The sequence below is a fragment of the Cyprinodon tularosa genome, unplaced genomic scaffold (assembly GCF_016077235.1).
Source record: "Cyprinodon tularosa strain WSP-4 unplaced genomic scaffold, ASM1607723v1 ctg362, whole genome shotgun sequence".
In the NCBI taxonomy this organism is placed as follows: Eukaryota; Metazoa; Chordata; class Actinopteri; order Cyprinodontiformes; family Cyprinodontidae; genus Cyprinodon; species Cyprinodon tularosa.
In genome coordinates this window covers 13,267-29,248 of record NW_024039077.1, presented here as the reverse complement: position 1 = coordinate 29,248, position 15,982 = coordinate 13,267, and the positions used below count along the sequence as shown (strand labels likewise).

General features: G+C 38.6%; 1 protein-coding gene across 1 annotated transcript in view; it reads right to left on the bottom strand.

Moving 5' to 3' along the window:
* Nucleotides 1-14,869, bottom strand: part of xirp2a (xin actin binding repeat containing 2a) — a 47,516-nt gene extending 32,647 nt beyond the window's left edge. Inside the window, exons 1-2 of the mRNA XM_038295884.1 lie at nt 14,703-14,869; nt 977-1,116 (exon numbers count right to left, since the gene is read on the bottom strand). Of these exons, the coding sequence (XP_038151812.1) occupies nt 977-1,030 (54 nt within the window). The 5' untranslated portion in view covers nt 1,031-1,116; nt 14,703-14,869. The remainder of the gene's footprint in view (nt 1-976; nt 1,117-14,702) is intronic.
* Between the last annotated feature and the right edge of the window lie 1,113 nt (nt 14,870-15,982).

Here is a 15,982-nt window from a genome sequence, read left to right as displayed (position 1 = left end):
TTTTTTTGTTTTGTTTGTTTTTTTACTGCAGTGAAGTAGAAATTCAGCCACATACCACCTTAGGGAATAAAGGTTGCCAAAGTTTATATATATATATATATATATATATATATATATATATATATATATATATATATATATATTTTTTTTTTTTTTTTTTTGGAGGGGGTGGGGGTGTCACTGTAAGATTTACATTTCTTAATGCACCAGTTTGTACATACTACAAACTACTTTGCCGCAAACCACAAAACGTGCAAAACCATCATTTAAATAGGGCGTCTCCAACAGTTTTGCACCTGCCACCAGTTACGCAATCACTCTTGTTAAATCACCCCCAAACCATGGTTCAGCACCTCGCGCAAAATTCCAGTTTGCGAGCGCGAATTCCTGCACGCAAAATTGGATCTTGATAAATCCGGCCCTTACTGTACATACTATTCTCACCAAACTGTGATAACTGTGATTAAATTCAGTGTAAACAAATGCCATATGTTGCCACCCCTCAAAAATTCCTGCCCCCCTTTCGCCACCCCATAAATATTTTTCTAGATCCGCCCCTGAACGAGAGTTACATGAAGTGTTAGATTTTACAACTGTTTTAGATCTAGGCCAAAGAGTTCACATTTAGTCTGACTAGAAATCCTTCTCCTACATTTTTGCATTTTATATGGGAACAGGGAATTAATTACAAATGTGAAGGTTATATTTGCTGATTAAGCCAAGTTTGAAGTTTCTCTGAAGTTTATTTAGGGGAATTAAAGTTAACAGGCCTGAACACTAGCATATTTCTACCTACTTTTCGGATTCTTTATGTATTAATTTCATTGATATCATCTAATAATAAGGAAGTTCTAATGGGATGAATATCTCAGTTTCCAGTCTTGTGACAAATTTAAAGTGACCCAATCCTTCCCGGCTGCTCTCTGCATCCGCAGCTCCATCTCCAGTTACATGCAAGTGGAAGTTATCGTCTTACCACTGCAGAGGAGGAGCTGCTGCTTTCCTTGCCGGACACGGCCGCCTGATACATCGCCAGCCGCTCTTTCACCGAAACCAACTCGGTCTCCTGGCTGCCGGCCCTCTCCTCACAACGCCCCGATCTGGATCTGTTTGCACCTACATGCACACAGACATACAATAGGATTTAAACATGTATTAAAAATATTCAGCCCTACAGTTAGAAGTTAGACTTAACATGACCGCTTTGATTCCTCCTGGGATTTGCTGATATTTGCTTCCCACTCATTACTCTTTTGGCACATCAGGGAAAGCTGTAAATGAGCTTTCCAGCTAATAATTACTCCTCGGGGACCATTTTCTACAAAAGGCTTCTTTTTTTTTAACAAAATAAGACATGCAGAATCAATCAAATAAATTGTTTTCTTTTTTTAAAAACAAGCTGCATCCTTACCTAATCATTACTCACACAGTCAGAGATTTCTAAAACTTCATACGAAAAAAGGGGGAAAAAATATTGCCTTTTATTTGACACCAGGAGCTGGAATTTCATAAATACACACATTGTCCAAACACAATAAGAGATATAGACAAAAAAATTATCAGGCAAAAAAAAAAAAAACGAGTCTACGTTTCTTTTATGGTTCTAAAAATCCCTGCAGAGAAGCAATTAAACAAAAGCGTTGATTTTTACGTTCGACTTTTTGAAGCTGCAAAGCATTGTTAGGCACCAGAGAAGCCTGTTAAGGCTCAACCTCCACCCACACTGAACCTCTTAGCTCTTGGCATGCTATCTCACTCTGAGCAGCAGCTCCCTGGGATGAAAGAGGCCCCTAAATAGAAATGATTCGTGAACTCACCCTGTAACCTTTTGACTCACTCAAAATCCTCCTCCACGGTTAGCATGAATTTTTTTTTCATATTTTTCCAACATGTATATTTTCTAGTTGAAAAAGTAAATTTTCCTCCTTTTAGCAGTAAAATACATAAAAAAAATAAAGATCACAAAGAGCAGACAGCAGCTTCCTTCCCTTCTCTTGTAAATAAATTTGGAATTATTTCAAAACATTGTGATCAGACTAGACTATACCGACAGGAGAACACAGACAAAACTTTCCTAAAGCCCAAACTAATAAAAAATTATTTATTTAAACATCCATAATGTCCAAATTAAAGTTTTAAGGGACGATCTTCCTTCAGCTTAAATTTCCCTGTGGATCTCCTCATCTATTGGTTGCCCCACATGCCAATCTTTGTAAAATGCTCTTGCTGTGCATGCGCACTTCTAGTATTTATCCAGTTAGCTTTGGTTTCAGCCGTTAGCTCTGCTGCTCTCACTATATATTTGAAAATGGCAGAGATTCAGGGGTGGAGCTAGAAGGGGGGCCAGCGGTGGCTTAGCCTGGGTGCCATTCCGAACTTAGTCCCGCCCACAACGTTTGAGGTCGGGAAATTCGGTCTGGCATTGCTCAGTAGTAGCGCGAGTATGCTAGCACAATATCTGGCGATCCAATCAAATTGTCAGGGCGGGCTTTATACGATGATGGACAGAGGATCAACAGTAACATAATCAACCATGTGACCAAAGCGCGCTTGGGTGACAAAAACAATGGCTGCCGCTGGAGAGTTGAGGTGAGTAGATTCTGCTACTAGGTCTGTTCTACAAGATATCGACAGCAAATAAATTTTAAAAGAGGAACAGAGAAACTCGATCAAGGCTCATCTTCTTATTCTAGGCGTGCAACTGCACGCTTTGATTTTTGTTGACAACAACTATGCGTCGCTTAACATACGTCACACACTCCGTTGCTCTTATTGGTTGTAGGTCTATCCAATTGAGTGCAGAGGCATTCTCCTATGTATATGGAATGTTTGCTTTAAAAAACAGCCTTCACTTTTTGCTGAACATTTAGTCCTATTTAACAAGGCGGGCACTAGGTGGAGACATTAAACTCCCTCGACCCAGAACAAACCTAACAAAATCTAAAATCCACAGTGTATTATAGAGCCATTTATCACTGGAACCAACTGCCAATAACCACACGAAGAGTCCAGAACAGAACAAGCTTCAAAATGATACTGTCTTCAGAACTACTGCAGATGATATGATGAACTGACCTGCGTATTTATGTTGTATATTTCTACTTTTTTTCATGTTCCGATTATTTCCTAATGTGCAACTTGTGCAATTTTTTTAATGGTTTGTTCAAAATGTAATGTAATTTTTTTATGTGAGGACCCCAGGAAGATTAGTGGCCATTTATTTAGCAGCTAATGGGGATCCTAATAAAACTAAACTAAACTAAATATAATAACATTAAAGATAATAAATACAGAAACGTATGTGTCTCTGTCACTCATCTACGAGTCTTTAGTGGATCAGAGATGAATAACAACTAAATCCATTAAATGGAGGTGTTTCTATATTTAATATTAATATAATGTAGAACAATTATTGATAATAGTGGACATTTTATTTCCCAGAAAAGTTGGTAAGAAATAACAGCAAATAAGATGTTCCCCCCAGAACTTAAAGCTGAATCATGATTATCTACTTTACCTTTACTTAGACAGCACAAATGTGAAGATATATTGAAGAAAAAGATTAAAATAGTTTGTCTTTATTAAGAAAATATGGATAATGTGTTCCTGTATTTTCTTGTTGGAACAGAGTGGATTGACCTTGAGGTTCTGGCGCCTGTCCGCTTTCAGCCACCCATCAGGGCATATTGGTTCCTGCATGACCAGCCCTATAAAAATGTTCTGGCTACACCTCCACAGAGATTCACAAGAAGCAAAAGAAGCAAACATCCTTATGCGTTTACAATAAAAAAATTTAAAAAAAGGTGAAGGTCTCAGCAGAAAGAAAATAAAAAACACTATATGCTGGTGAAGATTCTCTGTCATCCAGGTCATAGTCATTTCGTAAATGTTTAAAAAACAACCACTGGACTTGGTTTCCAAGGTTTGAAGACGTTTCGCTTCCCATCCAGGAAGCTTTCTCATTTCAAAATGTCTGGATTCGCATCGAGTTTGAGGCTTTATTTAGACAAGGCCTTGTATTGCTTGGAAACATGCAAATTGAAACTGACGAGCGGGTCGTCGTTCTGAAACCTGTCTATAGCCCCATTTACGCTACCCTTGAAAAACCGATCCATGCCGAGACCAGTCCAAGCTCGGATCAGTTAACCAGGCCGAGCTCGGTTCTGTCGACCATTTACACATCACGCTATCTTGGCTCCTCGACTCCTCGCCTCCTAGTGACGATCTGCAGTATTACTGCCAGTATTGAGGGAGGAAATCAAGCAGTTGGTGGCGGTAATGCACCAAAAGTTGTTTGCCAACTGCCATAAAACACAAGAAGAAGACGAAGAAGGAGGGATTCAAGCAAATCAAAATGGCGGCGCCCGTCACATTCAGAAAGTTGCTGTAGTTCTGTGTTGTTTTTTTTTTAATGCCATTATTTAAAATGCTGCGTGGAGAAGATTTCGATTGTTGTTTATAGTTGAAGAAGAAGTTGTTCTTCTTCTGTTTCTGGAGGGGCATTACCACCAAATACTGGAATGGAGTGTGAATCGCGATGTGCAGCCAGACGGACATGACGCAAGATTGTGAAAAGTCGGTGTTAAAGGAGCGATTGTTCACCTGGCTGATGGGAGGAGGTACTTTGTTCCTCTGTGATGGGGTGGGGGTTATGGTGATACCTGGAAGGAATTGAGAAAGCTTCCTGGATGGGAAGCGAAACGTCTTCAAACCTTGGAAACCAAGTCCAGTGGATTGTTTTTCTTAAAACTTTTACGGAAAACAGTATATATTGGGAGATTCCTTCACACAAATTTCTGGAAAAATCCTCCACTATACCTTTTAATTAACTATGATTATTCCGTTTCTCTCACCAGTTTAATGGTTAATATACTAATAATTAAAAAGCTAGAATAGTTAGGACATTAAAATTAGAGGAATCATGGTGCTAGGTTTATTCAATGATGATTATAAAATTAATGTGTGTTTATGAAACATTTGTGCGAGGGGATGCTCCACTCCTATCTCATGATTCAGTCAGGAGACCATCCTGCCTTGTCATTCTGATGGAGCATTCTGTCTTTATGAACTGATCAATTGTTCTGTCAGAACAATACTCTGTTTGTAACCATGTATCATGTTCTGTTAATAAACGCTCTGCGGAGGAGGTCCAGTGCGTTTGAGTCTGGGGTTCAACCGTCTCTCCTTTCTGCAGAAATCGTATCCATAATGGTGTATTTCAGTTCTTCTTCTGCAAAAACCTACATTTTATGAACCCGACACATGGCCACCTCTATCCCCCATTCTAGCTCTGCTCCTACATCCCCTCTGGAAAACATGGAGGTGGTAGAATTATGCTATGGGGAGGCTTTTCTCTGATCAAGTGTCTTGCAAAACAACACTAAACATGCTAACAAGGGATAAGATGGAATCATTACTGATTGGAGTTAGATTGTACAGTTAAAACATTGCTTTCAAGTCGTCAAAGCGATGGTTTCTTCTAAGTGAGACAATTATCAAACAATGCCAAATTATCAGGACTTTATTTTGGTGGCCTACATATGGGACAGATGAAGCGGTTGGATTTCCATACAGGCATAACGTTGTGGGATGGTACAAGCAGGTTTTATACTTTCTCATAAGCTTATTTAAAAATGCAATGATGCTTCTTCGATCATGGCATGTGCACTGCTGATCAAATACACCGTTTGGGGGAAACTGTCCATTATCTGTGAAACTGACGTGCCAACCAGTTGCTTGATGTTAATCTTATCAAACTCAGTGAAGTGCATCAATGCATCCATTCGTGTCCAATGAGCCGTTTAGATTGTTGGAGGTTTTTTCTAACATATTTTAACTGTAATGTAGAAAGCTGGGTTTTTTGTCGCTGTTATACCGAAGCACCAACTAAACCAGATGATTTTTACAGTGTGTTCAGTGAATCCCCATCGATGAGTAATAACTAAATCAAGTCAACAAAGATTAATGTTAAAACTCATTTCAGGGGTTTGCTCAGATTTACAGTCTGTTTTTCCTGAGAAATTGATATTCTTAACAGTAATTGGTAGCTATAAAGCGATGAGCTTTCTTTGTTTTATAAAACACTGAAAAAGTTGTTTTCTTCTTATTTTCCATCATCACTGAGAGACCGCCAGCATCACTTTCTCAGCTGATGTAATGAGATGAAAACAACTGAACCTCTGTGTGTGTTTGGATGAATGTCATCTTTTCTTAAAGACTGATAATAATGTTGTTCCTTATTCAACCTTTTTCTTCACTAAATCACCTAATTAAAGGGATTTAAAATGTGTCCAACAGGGTCTAACTGGAGTAGAATGTATGACCCAGTTCTGAAAACGTGACTTTGGTTTGTCATCTTTCTCTAATAGAGCAGTTCGCTCTTTGAAAGCCATACTGACACAGCAGAACAGAGGAAAACAATGCATGATGACCAATCAAATCTGTAATTCACACATAGATTTGTATTTCATTAATAGTAAATAATATTTTTCCCCAAGATTTAATAACTGAGCAATTAGAGATCACAGTTTTTTTAGCACTGTCTCTGAACATCAGTATTCTGATTAGGATTTAGACCTAGACTTTGACTAGGCCATTATAATACACAATGATGCTCTGGTTTTATGCCTAGGGTCATTTTACTAAACGCACAATCTCAAATTAAGTTTTTTCTTTTTATGAATTTCTCTGTATTTAGCTCCATCCAATCAACTCTAACCAGCTTCCAAATCTCTGCTGATGAAAAGCATTATAACAGCATTATGCCGTCACCCTTTAATCATATTTGTTTGCAGTGATAGTCATTCTTCACTCACGGTGTTCTGCTAATAGATCAAAAAGCTGAATCTCAGTCTAATCAGACATGAACACCATCGCCTACTTGTCTGCTGCACTCCAAACTAAAGTTAGTAGACAAAGCAGCATGAATGCAAAGAATATTCTGATTAAGAGTCCTCCTGCATTAGCATGTGCTGACTTTATTTTCAATCTAGAATATTCTGAAGGGTTTTAGTGCACGAAGAGGTTTACTTCAAACAGCTACAGTGTTCTGATCATTTTCTGTGTGGTAAACTAAAGAGGGGAGTTTTCATTTTATGTAAACAGTGAGTTCTTTGGGGTTCATTATGTTAACTAATATTCTCCAACAAAGCCCAGAGGCTAAAACAGCTGTTTATACAAAGATGAAGTTACAACAATACGTTTCCTTAGCTCTCCTACACGGCTGTTGCGCTGCGAGGTGTGGTGTGGAAGCAAAAATTCAGCAAAGTTGGTTGGAGCAAAAACAAAAGGCGATTTATTAGGTCTCCTTCATCAGAGCATGGTTATACTTAGATCAAAATGGGAGCTTTCCCATCAGACCCTTACTACAGCCAGCAGTCCACCTATATACGGTTACCCCCGCCTTCTCAATTTACCCTCAGCCAATCAAAGTTCAGCTCCCTCTATAAGAGAGCTGGGTTTGAGGCGGGCCTCTTCGTTAGCAAGGCTCCAAGATGGCTTCTAAAAAGGAAACACCCACAAAGGTAACAAACAATTCAAAAACAAAAGGATAATATACACACACACATTCTAGAACCCGAACATTATAGAAAATCTTATTGCTAGTGATGGTGAGATGAAGACTCATGAGGTATTGAACCGTTTGGCCAAATTGCTTCAACGATCCCCACAGTTCATGATGCTTCATGTGAACATGTCACCACCTACTGGCGGAGTGCAAAATTACAGTTTGCTGATGAAGGTTCTCAGTCATCCAGGTCATAGTCATTCCATAAAAATTCAAAAAATATCCACTGGACTTGGTTTCCAAGATTTGAAGACGTTTTGCCACCTCTCTCAAGGAAGCTTTCTCAATTCAAATGTCTGTATCCGCAGTGAGTTTGAGTCTTATATAGACGAAGCCTTGTATCGCTTGGAAACATGCAAATGGTAACCGATGAATGGGTCATTTGGTTCCATCGTTAGCCTGTAATATCTGAAACCTGTCTATGATTCTGAGGGTCGGTCGTTAAAGGGGGGGGATTGCCGTTAAGGGGGGGATTGTCTCCTGTAATACCTGAAACTTGTCTATGATTGTTAAGAGTCGGTCGTTAAGGAGGTATTGTTCACCGGCTGGAGCGGGTAGGTCCCTCGTTCCTCTGTGATGGGGTGGGGGGTTTGGTGATATCTGGAGGGGATCATGTCTAAAAAAAAAATTAGTTTGTAATAAAATATGTGATTTTTTTTTTGCAACCGTTTTTCTTTTAAGTTCCCTTGAAATTATTAATGGTTGGTGTGTGTAATAAAATCTTTTGTAAGTTTTTTTAAGTGTAAAATTTCTTAGAACAATCATTTAAGGTGTAGTTTTTTTTGCCATTTGAGTGAAATAAACTCAAGCAGACAGTGAAATTGTTTGTGAAAATTTGGCAATGATGAGCAAAATGAAAGGTGTTAGTCATTTTTATTCAAACATTTTTTCCACGTTTTTTTTGTTTTTAATCAGGTTGGAAGTTGTGTTCAATCAATCTTTTGGCTAAACCGACCTAATTTACCCAATCTATATTTTTACTCGGGCAAAACAATGCAAATTAGTCTCATCAGCCAAAACAATTAAGTTTAATCGCAACTTTTAAAAGTTAAAGACAGGTCTTAAACCATCAACCTCTAGAGTGGGAACCTGTCTCTTACAGATGAGGCCACCTGTGTAGATACAGTAACCATAGTTGGGGGAAAATACTGACGTCTTAACACTGGCTTTGTCCAGTGGTTTGCTCAAATTTTGATCATTACATTGTTTATTCTAACCAAATTAGCTTTAAGCAACTAGATTGGTTGGAAAAACAACCAATCTATTTTTAGAATCTATCCAAACTTTATCCAGCTGAGAGCATCTCTCCTCCAAACACCGACATCTTGACTGAACACTGAGGCTGTTTAGATGCCTTTCAAAATTCTTACGCTTTCTGAACCACTTCCCGAAGCGGTCACGTGGTATTACAGTCATCAATTTTGGCCCCTCCTCTAAATGAATCACACCTCGACACACGCTTCAGGGAAACGCCCCCTCCATTACTCGACACACGCCTCGAAACCTCGGCTCATCTCATAACATAACTACTTATTGTTTCTTAACATTTACTCACTTCCTCCCCCCTCTGGTTCACAAAACTCATGCAAACGAGAAAGGTGGTCAGCAATAAGGTTTTTCTTACCTGGACAATGCTGTATGGCGAACCGGTATGGCTGAAGGGCAAGGCACCAACGAAATATCTGTGAATTCTGATGCTGCTTGGAGTGCATCCACTTCAGAGGTCTATGATCGGTTTGCAAAGTAAACTCCCTTCCCAGGAGATAATATTTGAAAGAGTCCAAAGCCCACTTTATCGCAAGTCCTTCTTTTTCTACTGTGGAGTACTTTTTCTCCCGGTCAAACAGCTTTTTACTTAAGAAAAGGACGTTTTTTTCTTCACCAGCTTCTTCCTGAGCTCCAAGACCAACATTTGAAGCTACAACTTAAACAATAAATAGCTTGGAAAAGTTAGGACTCTGCAAAACAGGAGCCTGACAGATCAATTCCTTCAATCAATTTCTTCTTGCACATAATTTTAGAAGTACACTGCAAAAATTTAAATCTCAATAAGTAATTTTTTTTTAAATAAGTGTGTTTTATCTTGAATTGAGGAGGTAAGTGAGGCACTTACTGCCAATGGAACAAGACTATTTATATTTAAAATAAGAAAAAACCAATCGCAATGTCTTATTACAAGTGCATATTATCTAATTATCTTATTTTAAGAGTAAAATACTAATTCCATCGGCAAACCATGCCAATTAACTACTAAAATTAAGGGTAAATACACTTGATTCAAGACAGTTGTACTTATTTCTAGATCATTTTTGCAGTGTAGACTTTTTTGTTAACGCAAAAAGCAATCTAGAAATAAGTAAAAAAAATTCTTAAATAAGGCGTATTTACCCTTAATTTTAGTAAGTAGATAAGATTATTTGCAAAATGAGTTGAAATAATTAGATAATATGGGCTTGTATTAAGACAATGCAGTTGCTTTTTCTCATTTTAAATGTAAATAGTCTTGTTCCAAAGGCAAACTATCTCACTTAGCTTCTCCATTCAAGACAAAATGCACTTATTTTAAGAAAATATGACTTATTTAGATTTCTATTATTGTTGCTTTACAAAATGTGGAAAAAAATGTAAGAAAATATTTTCAACGTGCTGTATTTTCTTAAAAGGACACTAAGAGAAAGTTCCAGAGGCCACATGGTTCTGTGCTTTCATTCATGTCATGTGTTAAAAACATCTCATGACGCCAGATTTAGGTTTTTGCTACTTTCAGCATCAATGATAGCAATGACCCAGCGGGGGGAGTCAGAAATCCTACACCTGAGGCTTTGCCGAGGCCTAATAATGGCCTGACGACAGAAACACAAGGATTATTCCCCCATTTATCACTTCAGATTAATGTTCACGTCATGGTCTGGAGCCGTCAGACACGGGTGGACTGCGGGAAGGTTTCAAACACTGCGTGCGATGACAACAGCTCTTTGGATATCTCCTGCTTTTTAGAATGACAGGTCATATGTAGAGCTGCCATACCACAGGGTTGATGTAAGATGGCTTTACAGGGAGGGGGGGGGGGGGGGGGGGGTTGACTGGAGGAAAAAAATAAACCCTGCCTTTTTATAAACCGGCTCTGTCTGCAGCGTCATGTTCCCTCGTAACAGGGGAGCTTCACAGAGAGGAAGTGTGTGGGAGTGAGCATCTGGGAACATGAAATTAAAGGACCTATTTTTTAAGATGTGAAAGTCTTCATGGTACTCAGCATGTTTACTAATCAGATTTAAGATCAGTTCATTATTAATTGTCTGTAATATTAGCATTCATGCGTCGCCTCATGCTTCATGCGTCTCAGGATAAAAAGGGTAAAGTGTCTGGGTGCAGTTTGGTTGGAAACGCTCACCGGTAAAACCAGCTGCAAGAATGCATCCAATCATGTCGCTGTAACCATAACAGCTCAAACTTTCCCTTCAGCAAACATTTATAAGATACTCAACTGACTGGATTATACTGAAGAGGATTAGGGCCACTGGGGAAAAAAAAAAAAAGTTAACTGATTTTTAAATATTTTTTTTTTCAGTTTAGTATGGGAAAAAAGTCAGAATTCTGACTTTTTTCTCAAGTCAGAATTCTGAGAAAAAAGTCAGAATTCTGAGAAAAAAGTCAGAATTCTGACTTTTTTCCCCATGTTAAACTGAAATAAAATTAAAAAATCAGTTAACTTCTTTTTTTTTCAGTGGCCCTAATCCTCTTCTGTAGGATTAGTTAGATACCTATCTGTTAATGTGATTTTGTTAATATGGTTGTGCAAAAATAAAATACACTGCAAAAAAGGAAAATCTATACAACTGTAATAAACTTGAATTCAGCATTTTGGTCTTATTACACTTGTTTTTCAGTGTATTTTCTTAGTAAGACTGAATATTGGTAAGATTATTTGACTTGTTTTAAGAAAATTCATTGTTTTAATCCTAACTAGATAATACAACTAATTCTGAGCAGCTTTTTTCTTAAAATAGCACACATTGTGGACTGAGTCGCGTTAACATTTAGACTGTGAGTACATCTTAAAAATCTTAACGAGTAAAAGAAAAAATTGATTTTTATATTTGATTAAAGTTTTTTTGGATGCTTACTACTTGGATATTATGTTCTTGTTTTAAGAAATCTTACCAAGTCTCATTTGCTTGCTGTACCGGCAGATTATTTTGCTAAAAATAAGCAATAATTCACTTAAAACACTATAATTTTTTTCTTATTTTTTAGAAGGCATTTTTTGTTGTGTAAAAACACGGTTTGGGATTAGGGGACATAAATAAAATACAATATATATATATATATATATGCAATAATTAATTTCTTCTATTTTTGCTTTTTTTTGTCATTAAATCACTTTTCATAGTTAAAAAAATGCGAATAAATACAAAAACAGTTTTATTGAGGACTCCATTCATTATGGGGAAACGCTTTCCTGCCAAACTTAAATGCTGTGAAGAACTACTTGCCTGTCTAATCATGAAACACTGTGATTAAGTTTTTTTTTTCTTCACAGTACTGATTATCAGGCTTGTAGAGGTAAGAAATCACGGAAATGCAACCTGCCTGAAAACAACAAGTAGTTTAAAGGGTCTCATAAATAAACATTGTTCTGGAATGGAGGAACCCTAATTGAGACGCAGTTGTTGACATGTAGGGGTGAGGAAGGTAAATTCTGAGGCTTTGGGAATCCAGTGAACCACAGTGACAGCCATTATTCCCAAACTGAGAAAACATGGAAGAGTAATGAGCCTTTCTAGGATTTGTTGACCAGAGGAAATTACTTAAGAGCTCACTTTAAAGACCCACCCAGGAGGCCACAAATGAACCCAGAACCACAATCAACTGCTGAGCAAAAAACAGCAACTCATTGAAATGTCTCTAAATGTCTATAATTAGTCCAATTTTTTTGGTCGAACGATCTTGTTTTGATCTTTGTTTCTTTTATTTGCCTTCCTTTTTATTTGTCTTTGTACTAAATTATGCTCTATAAATAAACTTGCTTTGCCACATTGCCAAGAGCATCATGATTATCAAACAAACTATTTTATGGATGACTGTTTGACCGCCGGTATTTACTTATCGTCCAAAGTGAACATCATGCAGACAGTCAGGCATGGTGGCAGCGGTGCAATGGTCAGGACATCCTTTGCTGCTTGTTTTATGACTCAAATAAACAAAATGATGGTTTTTAAAGGTATACTATTCAACTGGTGTTGATTTTCCAGTGAGGCTCCCCCCAGAGGGCGAAAGTAAAAGTGCACTGTCGTAAATATGCTCAGCTGTTCTCCTGGTTTCTCCGTCAAGCCTTGCAGCATTCTTTTTCCTTTAGCTCCCGCCATTCGGAAAAAGCTTGCCCGATGTTCACCCGTGTACGACTCCTCTCTCTGTCCAGAGCCCTTTTCCTCTTTCTTGCCTGCTCCGACATGGGCTTTCGCTGTTTTCTCGCTGGTTCCGCCATGATAACTGCACAAATATCGCCACTGCGCTAGCAACGAGCATGTCTTTCACTGGGGGCATGTAGCATTTCTCGCCGTAAAGCAAGACCGACTCTCGCGATGCACGAGACTTCTGAGCCTGTGGGTGCGGGCCGAGGGCTCCTGCAATTGCAAGTACGGTATTTCCCCTACAGACCACCAGGGCGGCCGAGAAAACCTTTGTTCGACCTGAAATGACTCATTTAATCATCCAAAACGTTATGGAACACATTAATTAACTGAAAAATGTTGCATAGTATGCCTTTAAAGGTGGCTCAGTTAGAGTTGATACTAAAGGAAGATTAAAGCCCTGTTGGGAGACCCTAAACAGTCTGTTCAAGCTTCAAAATCCTTTAATGTGGCTGAATTAAAACATTTCTACAAACAAGAGATTAAATCTATTGTTAATACTTGGTGGGGAATCATCTAGGTGTTAATTCTTTCATCATTGGCAGTGACTGGTTTAGGGTTAATAGGCTCAGCTTGCTTGAGTGCCGTTATATTGCCCAAAGAAGGATACAAAAAAATTCCAGCTAAACAAAAAAAAACTCAACCATTAGTATTATGGCAGGTCTAAAGCATTCAATATGTGGCCATATTCATTCTCCCTCTAACCTCTATTTAAAAGCTATAAAAGCTACTTTTATGGTCTAAAGTTGCTCTTTTAAAGCGCATAGAATCAGACGTGGACAATCTTTCTTCTTAGATGTATCTTCCTTCAAAGCACAACAAACAAAGGTAATAACACTGGCTGTAATAGAAATGTGAAAGGCCGTGATAAGTCAACAAGGGAGGCCGTGCTGCTGACAGCATACACTACTCAGCGGCTATATTGAGCTCGGCTAAAGCCCATTGACCTCTAGGCCCTGCCTCCCCGCGATGCCTCCTCCAAAGGGGCCGACTGTGAGTTGTTCCACTCTAGACTGGCTAGTTTGGAGGCAAAAGGAAAAGGGTGGAAAGGTGAAGAGTGAAAGAAGGGATCCATAATGCCGAGATGCCCAGAATGAGACTGTAATATCAGTCTTTGAGGACCTGAGAGGCAGTAAGGCTTGGCAGCACAAAGAAAGTTAAAGGATCATAGACGAAGCTATAAACACATCGCAGAGGTGTCCCTTTGCTCACAATAAAAGCCTTCGGCCACGCAATTTTCTTTTCTGTACTCACTTACCAAACCTTTTGCCTGGTGAGGTTTGACAAGAAAGTAAAGAGAGTTACACTAATTGAAATGTCAACCCAGGGAGGAGGATTTCTTCCTCACTGGCAAAGTAAAACAGGCACAATAATTAAGCTGTCAAATCTATCAAAATAACTCCTTTACAAGGAGATTGAATTGTCCTCCAGCACTTTCTTATGCCGAGCTTTGCACTTAGGCTCCGATTAGCTCTGTTTTTCAGAATATTCCGGGTCAGACTGCTGCTGGGGATGTCTGATGGAAGGAAACAGGAAACGGCTCATGCATTTTTTATGATAATGCACAAATCCTTGCGGAATGGTGGAAACGAGCCACAAAAAACACCCCTACTACTTTAAATAATTTCTTTTACACCACTTTTGAGTCATGTTAAAAAGGAGGAAGACATGAGGTAGCAACCGCAGGGTCAACCCTTAAATCATAGGCTGCTAAAATCTCTTACCTTCAAGATGTTCTTTCAGTCAAAATAGATATAATCCAACCAGACAGAAGAGAGATTTGGGTTGTAAGAAAAATAAAATTGATCCAAAACCAAAAACAAAGTCCTGGAAAGAAAGAAAGCGTGGATTGGAGACCAGCTCCAACAGTGCAGCTCAGTGGGGCCCAGGCGTCTAGTGACAGCTGACTTTATTTTAGAAGCCCCCCTTCTTAAAAAAAAAAAAAGGGATGGACTTCTGGGAGAGGGTAAGTGGAGGTGGGCTTGCTTTTTTTAGTGCCAAGCCTGGAGGTACCCTACATTCCTTCAACCCTATCTCATGGTAGTCTTATAGATATGGACACACCACTTTACGAGCTACTAAAGCATGAGATTAGTACAGCTCTTATTTATAGATGGCATAAACATTTAGCGTTGGTAATTTCTTCCTGTTAGCAGTTGTTGTTAAGAATATACACAAACTTCCTGGTATAAATGTGCCAAAATCCCACATTCTCAATGAATTCTATGTGATATTTAGCTCATGAAATATCCTACAAAATGAAATAAAAAAAGACTTAACAGTTCAGACCTTGATGCTCTATTGCGATTTTTTGTGGAAAATCTCACCGTTTTCCTTGGTCGTTCATATTTGCAAATATTTGCCATTTCTATGCGATCTCTTCAGTGAATTTTATTCATACGACTTAAGTGACTTACTTGCGCACTAGAAGATGCAATGACGTCGCAAGTAGCGAGTTTGCTCTATGTTTACGGAGGTAAACATGGAAGGTAGTGCTTGAGTGCATCTAGCCATCTTTCATTTCTTTTCCAACTGAAGCCAGCGCATTAACAATCTTTTCACGAAGGTACAAAATAAAGAATGCCCTCAGTATTATCGTCCGCTATGGGTTGTTTTTCTTCCCGTTTCTGTGTTGCAAAATGCAGAATAGGAAGTTGAGTTTTAATGATGTTTCGGTCGGATGAATGAAACGTATCGGAATTAGGACTACATAACCAAGTGGCCTGAGTCGCATTTGAAATAATCAGATCTGTGTTGCTCAGACTGTCATTAATAGACCAGATACAGGCTGCAATAAATCGGATCTGTGTCAAGACTAACTGATATGGGAAATATATTACCAACTGACACTAGGCCTACACTTTGACTAGGTCATTTTATAATAGTAGTACCACCTCTGCTCTAGTCTCTAATCTATGGCTTCAAATCTTTTCTTCTTGAATTGCCTTGTCCCCTCAGGATAATGCTACCTCCACCCAGCATTACTGTATCCAGGGTAACAGCG